General features: G+C 39.1%; 1 protein-coding gene across 2 annotated transcripts in view; it reads left to right on the top strand.

Annotated features, from left to right (window-relative positions):
* Positions 1-1,539: 1,539 nt before the first annotated feature.
* LOC139940562 (insulin-degrading enzyme-like) overlaps positions 1,540-9,650 on the top strand; it is a 33,620-nt gene continuing 25,509 nt past the window's right edge. Inside the window, exons 1-6 of one of the 2 annotated variants that reach the window (XM_071936867.1) lie at positions 1,540-1,618; positions 2,611-2,681; positions 5,025-5,230; positions 7,079-7,155; positions 7,800-7,826; positions 9,168-9,271. In XM_071936867.1, the coding sequence (XP_071792968.1) occupies positions 2,611-2,681; positions 5,025-5,230; positions 7,079-7,155; positions 7,800-7,826; positions 9,168-9,271 (485 nt within the window). In that variant the 5' untranslated portion in view covers positions 1,540-1,618. Of the gene's footprint in view, positions 1,619-2,506; positions 2,682-5,024; positions 5,231-7,078; positions 7,156-7,799; positions 7,827-9,167; positions 9,272-9,650 lie in introns of those variants that run through there. The other variant, XM_071936866.1, reaches the window with a different exon arrangement.

Raw genomic sequence — 9,650 nt, 5'->3', positions numbered from 1 at the left:
AGGTGGCTATATTATAAAGACTGATTGGTAAATCAGTAAATGAAGATGAAGACATACTGACAAAAATAGCTACAAAAAATTGTCTTTTGTACTGAAATGACCACAATTGCTAAGCCATGTTGAGCCAAAGGGATCTACATTAATTGTACAAATACATAATAAATAGTTAATAATGGCCTGATAATTGTACAAATACATAATAAATAGTTAATAATGGCCTGATCTTCGACCAAAGCAGAAGACTCATCAGGCCTTTAACTTTTTGATACAAAGTTAAGATCTGTTGGCAAATTTAAAACTACTACCTCTGCCGTCGATTTCACAAAACTCTTCCTAACTTAAGACTAATCTTAGGACTTGGGACGAGTCCCAACCCTGCACTGTAGCATGCAGACCTCAAGATTAATCCTAAGTTAGGCTACTTGTCCTAACTCGAGATAAGACGAGTCCTAACTCTTTGTGAAATCGACCCCCGGTGTTATTTATAGCGGAAAAACATACTCAATCAAAGGCAGTGGACACTATTGGTAACTACTCAAAATAATAGTAATGGGGAGAGGTTGATAGTATAAAACATTGTGAGAAACAGCTCCCTCTGAAGTGGCGTAGTTTTTCGAGAAGGAAGTAATTTTCCACAAATTTGATTTTTGAGACCTCTTTAGAATGTCAAGCATCTGAAAGCACACAACTTTGTTTGACAAGGGTGTTTTTTCTTTCGCTATTATCTCGCAACACGACCGATTGAGCTCAAACTTCACAGGTTTGTTATTAATGTATAATGTTGAGATACACCAAGTGAGAAGACTGGTCTCTGACAATTACCAATGTGTCCAGTGTCGCTAACTTTTTTATCCAAAGTTAAGATCTGCTGACAAATTTAAAACTACTACCTTTGGTGTTATTAATGCCAGAAAAAACACTCTATTGTTAATACAGCTATGTAGCTCTGTGTGGGTCCACCATAGAGCTATAATCTTTTTGAATAGCTCTATGGGGTCCAGCAGTGTGTACTCTCACTGGATCATTTTACACTCTGAATAGCATCTTGGTATCCCGATACCTTCCTGTTTTTCTTTTACAGCGGGGTGCTACCATTGGTGTTTACCTTAGATACCACGTAACCATAAACCCAAAGTGGTCATGTGTGTTTGTAGTACTAAAAGCCACTTAAATATAGCCCTTTGATTGAACCAGTACATTGTTTCATTGAGCTGATCTTTGCTGTGGTGAGCTGATTAAGCAGAACATTTTGGGGTAACAAGCTTCTGCTGAGCATAAATTAGCAGTAAAGTGTCTAGCCTTGATCAAGGCTGTTGACGTACTGTTCCCCGGCCCGGTTCGCGGCACACGCATGCAGTGCATACACAAAATGTACATTACCATACATTGTACAGGGAGAACAGTATAGCGTAGTCGTGAGAACGGTCGTGTCTTTGTATTTTCAACCTCATACACGTGGCTCATGTACCCATGTACCGTAAGTGTACCGTATACAGATGGTACATGTACATGTGCGCTGGCGGAATTCAGTGATGAGGACTGGGATTTTGCAGATCGCGGTTGGCTGTAGCGCCTTGATCAAGGCTATAAAGTGTCAGATGGTATATGACATACTTTGGTTGGTAACCAGAGAGCTATGTTCTATGTTGGTAACCTTTCTGGTAAAAAAAACCCAAATAGTTTGTTTTCTTCGTTTTAGTTCTTAATTGTTGTGCTTGTTAGCACATTTTGATGGACGGGGTCAAGGCCCCATCCTGCCTGTGAACGATCAAACTGGAAGTTTGAATGTCAAATCATCATTTCTGCAGATGATTTCTGCTGTTTGGCAACATTTATTTCTCAGTTGCGGCCGATTGAAATTGGCTCAGATTTGGAAAAAAAGGGTGAACGGTTTACATCTTATAGTTTTCTAAAAGCTATTGACACCATGGTCATGTTCCCAGTACCCAAACATCAGTAATGAGGTATTTCATGGTCAAAAAGGAACAAGAGCATTCCTTTCAGCCTCGATTTGGTTACATTACTTTGAAATGGGGAAAAATTTAATGGCCATACTAAAACAACAGAGAAATGGTAATTTCTCTCCTCTATGACTTTTGAGGAAAAACTGACTGGAGTTTATTGCTCCATGCTATAACCATGCAAGAGGTAAATAACGGTCGTTGACGCGATATTTGACACATACCGAACGTCAATCCAGACTTCCTCCGGGTTTAGATTTGGGAAATGTCTCCATCACTGATTTAATTCCTCCTGCAAGAAATGTAGATTTGTATATAATGCGATTGAAAGTTGACCCTTTTTAGCTCTAAATTTTGTATCCGGGCTCGTTACTGCACTGCAATTTCCTCCATGCTGCAATTTGCGTTGTGCAATGTGCATACATGTGACGGTCATGTGACGGTCATGCACGAGGGTTTGCCGGCCGCCAATTCGGACTCTTCAGTCAGTCCAGTCTCGAAAACACATGTAAAAGAGGGCGCCCTGTTATTTATTACCCGGTGAAGTACAGCTTGAAGGCAAAAATGCAAACCAACACAAAATAAACACCAACAGTTTTTCCACAATTTGTGCTTTCAACAGCTAACTAATCCAATTCTTCTATAGCAGATGCTTCGTCTTCAAGCCTTTCGTCGTGTTTTGAATCATCCCTGTGGTGGAAAAATTCAGCTTGATCACAGGTAAATTATTGATTGAATCAGTTTATTCCTCCATGATTGAAAATAAATCATAAACAAGCACGGAGCGGAGGAGAAGAAAGACGCCCCAAATCGGATCTGGACACCCTTTTCACATATTCAATTGTGTTCATTTTAAGATGCAATTGTAAAATGGATGGTAACTCCAGTAACTCAAGTTACATGTAGCGTAGATGTATCCGACAAGATATTTTGCTGACTGAACCAATGGAGATTGAGATGGAGATGGACAACTCCATTCCTCCATACCCTAGCCTAGTCATGCTAGTCCTACTTTTACTCCTTGAACTATGAGGTTCGTTCGTTCATACAACATGATCATGAACACGCACAATAGCAGAACGAATTTCATAGTTCTACATACAATCATCCACTCACATACAAATACAAGGGGAAAAAAAACCATTTTGAGTAAGTCACAAAGCTACCTAACCTAAGGCCTTCAAATATGCAGTCTGTGAACAGCGATGTATCCGGCAGGATATTTTTGCTGACTAAACCAAAGGATATGGAGATAGGAGTAAGTCCTACTCACGTGACATGAGATATGAGAGGGGACACCAGACAACTTGTCCGTTCGGACAACTCAACGGTTCGGGCAACTTGACGGTTCGGAAAACTCAACGGATGATTTATTCAACCGGCAGACAACTGGACTTACAGGGTCAAGACAAGTCGACGGATGGCCTAGTCGGGAGGTTACGTTATCGCAACTACGAATGGCCGTGACTGTCAGGGGTTCAGTGCGGGGTGGGGGGGGGGGTACTGACTAGTGACAAGGCACATGCACGGGAGTTCCCCAGCGGTGGGGGGGGGGGGTTTATGGTGGGTGGGTTTAATGTTCGGGCAAACGGATAATTGATTTTTTTATTATTTTTTTTTTACCATCATGACCATTTTCATTATTTTGGTACCATACTTGATCGCTAGTTGTTTTCTGGTAATAACGTAAAGTTATTAAATTCAAGTAAATCTTCCAATAATAGAGCTGTTCAATGTTTTAATTGTTTTTTTTTTAACCTGTCATTTTGAATAAATTAAAGACAACTGCTGGCTGGTTACATTTAGTCATACACAAAGTCTCGCAGGACATAGCCAATAACAGATGTTTCTTCAACATAATGGCTTCAATGGGACATCACCACATTTTTTTGTTATAAATAATAATGAAAAATTATAGAATCGCAGGATATACAGGTCGTCCCCTCAGCCGTCGACTTGTCTGTGCAATCCGTCGAGTTGTCTTAAAGTTTTTATCTTTTAATTCATTTTATATTCACATTTATTTTGTCCATGTTACTCTGTATCATAAACTATTTGCAACATTGAATAAACGTTATATATTTATCTATCTATCTAATGTCGTGGTGTCTGAACCGTCGAGTTGTCCGAACCGTTGAGTTGTCAGAAAGAGTTGTCTGACATTCATGAGAGGTACGGTGAAGGAGGAGTAGGAGTGCACCTTCCTCCAACAAATCCCAGATGTGAATTACCAACAAACGTACTAAGTTTAAAGGCAGTGGACACTATTGGTAATTAGTCAAAATATTTATTAGCATTAAACCTTACTTGGTAACGAGTAATGGGGAGAGGTTGATAAAAATGATAGTATAAAACATTGTGAGAGACGACTCCCTCTGAAGTGAGATAGTTTTCGAGAAAGAATTAATTTAGCACGAATTTGATTGTTGATGCAAATGAGTTTTTCAGTTGCTCTTTAATATGCCACTTTAATAATCTTCACAGTTTAAGGTAGGGAGTTCCAAAGCCTCGTTGCTGCGCTCTGAAAACTTCTCTCCCCCTGTCGATGATTTGCCGTGTTTTTTCGTGACGGAGTTTGTATTTAGTGAAGACAGTAGGCCACAATGTTCTGCGGTGTAATAACTGCACAAGATCACTTAAATATGCTGCCAGGGCATCACCTTGTAAAATAATGAAAATATTTAGTCCCAGTTGAGATTAGTCTTACTCTGGTCAAGGACCAGTTTTCTCACTTGGTGTACATTATGCATAAAAATCTTAGCTCAATTGGTCATCAAATTCGCAAGTAAATAATGAGCGAAAAACACCCGTGTTGCATTACTTTGTGTGCTTTCAGATGCACAGTAAAAGGCTTTGGCTGCAAAGTCTTTCTCAAAACACTACGTTATTTCAGAGGGAGCCGTTTCTCACAATGTTTTATACTATCAACAACTTCCCATTACTCGTCACCAAGTAAGTTTTTATGCTAACAATTATTTTGAGTAATTACCAATAGTGTCCAGTGCCTTTAAGCAAATCCAGAGATTGCACTCATTATTTGTGTCTTAATTTGTGATTTTACAGAGTAAGGAATCAATCTTTGTCTTCGTCTCGGTCAGCTTCCAAAATGGCCGCAGAGAGCAGCATTGCCAGACGGGTTGACACCATCGTCAAGTCTGCTGAGGACAAGCGTATGTATCGAGGTCTTGAATTAAACAATGGGATGACCATCTTACTCATCAGTGATCCTACGACGGAGAAAGCAGCTGCAGCGATGGATGTCAATATAGGTAGAAATAACCCCATGAATTACTTTAGTCTTTATAAGGCCTGGGCCACTAGTGTGACTAGCGTCAAAGTCAGCCCACGACTATATTTTATTTCTCGGGTAGATAAAATACAATAATGCACATTCATAAAAGTACAGTAATGTATTCATAAATACCCCAGACAGTTTTCGCTTATCCTATTGGTGGAGAGCACACTAGGCCTGGGCGAATTATTCGAATATCCGGTTAATGGCGAATAGGTTTTCCTATCCGTAACCGCGAATGCCTTTTTTTTCTTAACCGGATATCCGCATAGGGCGCAAATACCTGTGTACAAACCGGATAATTCTGTAATAACAACCGAGTAACCGGATATTCTTTAACTATCCGAATATCCGCGGACGTCGGGCGACAACGGATATAAATGTTTCGTCTGAATCCTTATGAAACTTCTGTTAAGACAGCATAAAACAGTATAAATTAAGTATTTTACTATGCTCACCTCCGTGAAGAGTTAAAACAATGACATTTCTGACGTAATTTGTCCAAAGATTACACAAGTTTTCCTTCACGTAGAGTCAATCACGATCAAAAGAAAAAGCAAATCGCCATCTTTAAATTAGATCCGGTCATTTTTATGAATGAACCGAGTGACACTGTCTAAAACTAATATCAATCCGCCCATAAGATCTCATTCACAAACGAACAGCGCCCTCTATTGGCAAAAAAAATATTTTTTTTAATATTTTTTTTTAAATAGCGCCCTCTCGTGGCGAAAAAAATTATTCGAGTATCCGGTTAATTTCGGATAGTTGGCCAGCGGTATCCGAATAACAACATTTCACTATTCGCCCAGCACTAACCATGTGGGGTGTTTAAATTGCTGATAAAGCCATACATGTACGTGTAGCTTGAGCTTCGCGCATGTTGGCGCCGCAAGCTCATGTACACCAATTTAATTACGTGGAAAGCAATTCAGTGCAAATTTATTGTAAGTAAGGTCTGTGCTAAACGCCGCTTTTTTGCTGTATTTAACTCAAATGATTTCGCAGGACAAATGTGCAGCAATTGGAACGAAATGGTGACAAACGCCAATTTATCAAAATAGTTTGCTGCACTTAAAGCCATTATACACTTTCGGTAAACTTTATTGTCCAAGTCCCACACTTCGTGTATCACAACTTATATAATAAAATAACAAACCTGTGAAAATTTAGGCTCAATCGGTCATCGGAGTCGGGAGAAAATAACGGGAAAACCCACCCTTGGTTTCTGCACGTTTCGCCGTGTCATGACGTGTGTTAAAAATAAATCAGTAATTCTCGCTATCGAGAATTGATATTGTTTTAATGTTTTCTCAAAAAGTAATGCATTTCATGGAATAATATTTCAAGATAAGTCTGTCACAACTACCTTCCGTAAACCCTGTAAATAATTTGTAAATCTGTGAACTTTTAATTTTTTTTTCTGTACCGAAAGTGTATAATGGCTTTAAGTAATTCAAAATTCTGGAGCAGGAAAACACTGCTAAAGAGTCACATGGCAAAATGGCAATTCAAGTGCGCCATTCAAATGACAAAGTCATCGTGACATTGTTCCCAACCTTACGATTGTTCTTATTTTTAACATCGTAAAAACAATTTGATTTGATTAATTTGACATGGCCAGAGCACAATGTTTGTCACTACGTCGTGCAACTACTTTGTAGCAGGGCAAGTCAAACTTAAATAAAACAATTTGGGCTACACGTCGTTCTTTTGTCAAATTTAATTGATAATTTTCTAACTCTTTGAGTTTGACATGGCATGTTCAACATTTAGTGCAGGGCTAAGCACCATACTCAAATCACTCTTGTTTAAAACTTTCCAGGTTCAATGTCTGATCCATGGGAAATACCAGGCTTGGCACATTTCTTGGAGCACATGCTTTTCCTAGGAACAAAAAAGGTAAGTTTTGCATTTTAATTTTGTCGTTAATAGCAGTAGACATTTTCAATTCTCAGCATGTGCTCCGATGCTGTCGACAGATTGTGCGTGCTGCCCGTGACGCCATTGCTGTGTATGGTTTTAGCTTGCTCACGAACTATGATAATTATTGCTATTTCAGGGGAGTTTCCACTTTTCCTGAGCATGCACGGACACGTCAAGTCTTTGTTTTTTTGGTACCTTCATGTAAATTTGTTAATCTTGAAATCTGAACAGTAAAAATGTAAACGGGTAATTGGATGATTGGTCGGTAAAACGTGTAACCGTTTAACCGTCACAGGCTCAGTGTAAACTAATCAACGATTTAAACAGTCAACAGTTTTGCATAAGAGTTTGTGCTCTCCAAATGTAATTGGTTTTAGCATGCTTTCAAAGTTCGTAAAACTCAAGGAAATCTGCAGTCCCTTTTAACATCTTGTCTTGAGGAAATGAAATACCAGACTGGAATCGGAGACGAGGGCAGTATTCGGATTAACAATTACGGTATTGCCTATGACTGTTGATAAGGGTCCTAACGCCGTAGCCAAACCTGTAGATGCTATTATCCAATACGGCTCTTTCAACTAAGACTAGGAATCTTAACACTTTGTTTGCTTTTGTTTCAGTACCCCTCAGAAAATGCATACTCTCAGGTCAGTAAACAGTCAGCTAATGTTTGCCATTTTATTTTGCTTTTTATTTGTTAAAGACACTGGACACTATTGGGAACTGTCAAAGACCAGTCTTTTCACTTGCTGTATGTCATTAATGCACAAAATAACAAACCTGTGAAAATTTGAGCTCAATCGGTCGTCGGTGTTGCAAGATAACTATGAAAGAAAAAAACACCCATGTCACACGAAGTTGTGTGCTTTCAGATGCTTGATTTTGGGACCTCAAATTCTAATTCTGAGGTCTCAAAATCAAATTCGTGGAAAATTACTTCTTTCTCGAAAACTACCTTACTTCAGAGGGAGCCGTTCTCTCAATGTTTTATACTATCAACCTCTCCCCATTACTTGTTTACTTCAAGTAAGGTTTTATGCTGATAATTATTTCGAGTAAATTACCAATAGTGTCCACTGCCTTTAAATGTTTGAGAATAACTTGTTATCCCCTCTCCCAGTATACATGGCAAAATAAAGGATGACTCAACACACATGTTTCACCATGCAAAATTCACAGAGATCTGTGTGGGCGGTATATGAAACTTACTGTTATAGTGCACGGCCACAATCATGAGTAGGCCTACACTTTTTGTTACAAAAACACCAAATGCACAACAGATGAATATTTAGTAGCTCTTTGCAGATCTTGTATCCGACAAACTCAAGCACTTTTTACTCATCATTGATGCAGTGATTGTTAATTGGTATAATGAATGACATTGGGATTTAACTGCTACATCAGGGCATTTCCAAGCCAAAGTGGACATGACTCAAACAAAACAAATTGTGCCTACATGTTTCTTAAACTCATCATATAATCAATTAGACTTGATTGGTTTTTGTTTTAGGACACGATCAAAATAAAAATGGGTAATTTTTTAGCATGTCCTCTGCTCGTAGCACGAGTTTACCGATATTCAGAGCTGTCCCATGCATACAACAATTATTTTTTTTCTCGTCAAATTACTATGAGGATCTAGCCTTGGATGTTGGCTTTCAAAATACAAAACATTAGATTCAAATCAAATATTGTTTAATAACTGGAGCCTGGAGTATGAAAAAGGACACCATAAACTGTAGCACGAGTTGCCGTGGAATTGCCCATCAGTGGTTTTCAAAATCTATGGGAAATTCACGCCAGACATTAGAATGAAAAACCAACATAAAACCAATCAACATTTTATGAATGTACTTGATCACCTTGCCAATGTTCTCCGCCTTCTTGCACCTCTTCCCACCCACCTTGCCCCCGCCCCGGCCTGCATCAATGTTTGTGTATCTCTAAATTGCACTGTTTTTTTTGTTCTTGTTGCTGAAAACTCTCAGTTTCTGAACCAGCATGGAGGTTTTGCGAATGCCTACACAAGCCTGGAGCACACAAACTTCTACTTTGATGTGTCGTATGATCATCTCCAAGGAGCTCTGGACAGGTATTGTTAAGAGCCCCTGCCTGTAAGAGTGTACCAAGTGGTGATTCATGGGTTCTCAGATCTTCTTCTAAAAAATTAGAGTGATACATCATCATACCAAACGAATAAATCCAAAATTTTAGTTTGCTGACGCTTTCGGTTTTGGAGTTACCAGTTATCAAAGTTTGGGCCAAAAAGCCCTCGAGAAACGAATAGTACATTCCCTGTAAACACAAAAATGTGCGCCAAGGTCATCCCAACAAAAGTAAAACATTTTTTGAAACCTCTGGTTGGGCTCATAACAAAAGTAAAAGAAAAAAATTGGGATCTCGCTGGCGCATCAAGTTACGCGCACCTGAACCTTTGACGAACAGTGCCCTCGTGCCATTTTCAACACCTC

The sequence above is a fragment of the Asterias amurensis genome, chromosome 8, assembly GCF_032118995.1.
Source record: "Asterias amurensis chromosome 8, ASM3211899v1".
Classification (NCBI taxonomy): domain Eukaryota; kingdom Metazoa; phylum Echinodermata; class Asteroidea; order Forcipulatida; family Asteriidae; genus Asterias; species Asterias amurensis.
This window is presented reverse-complemented; position numbering and strand designations above follow the sequence as displayed.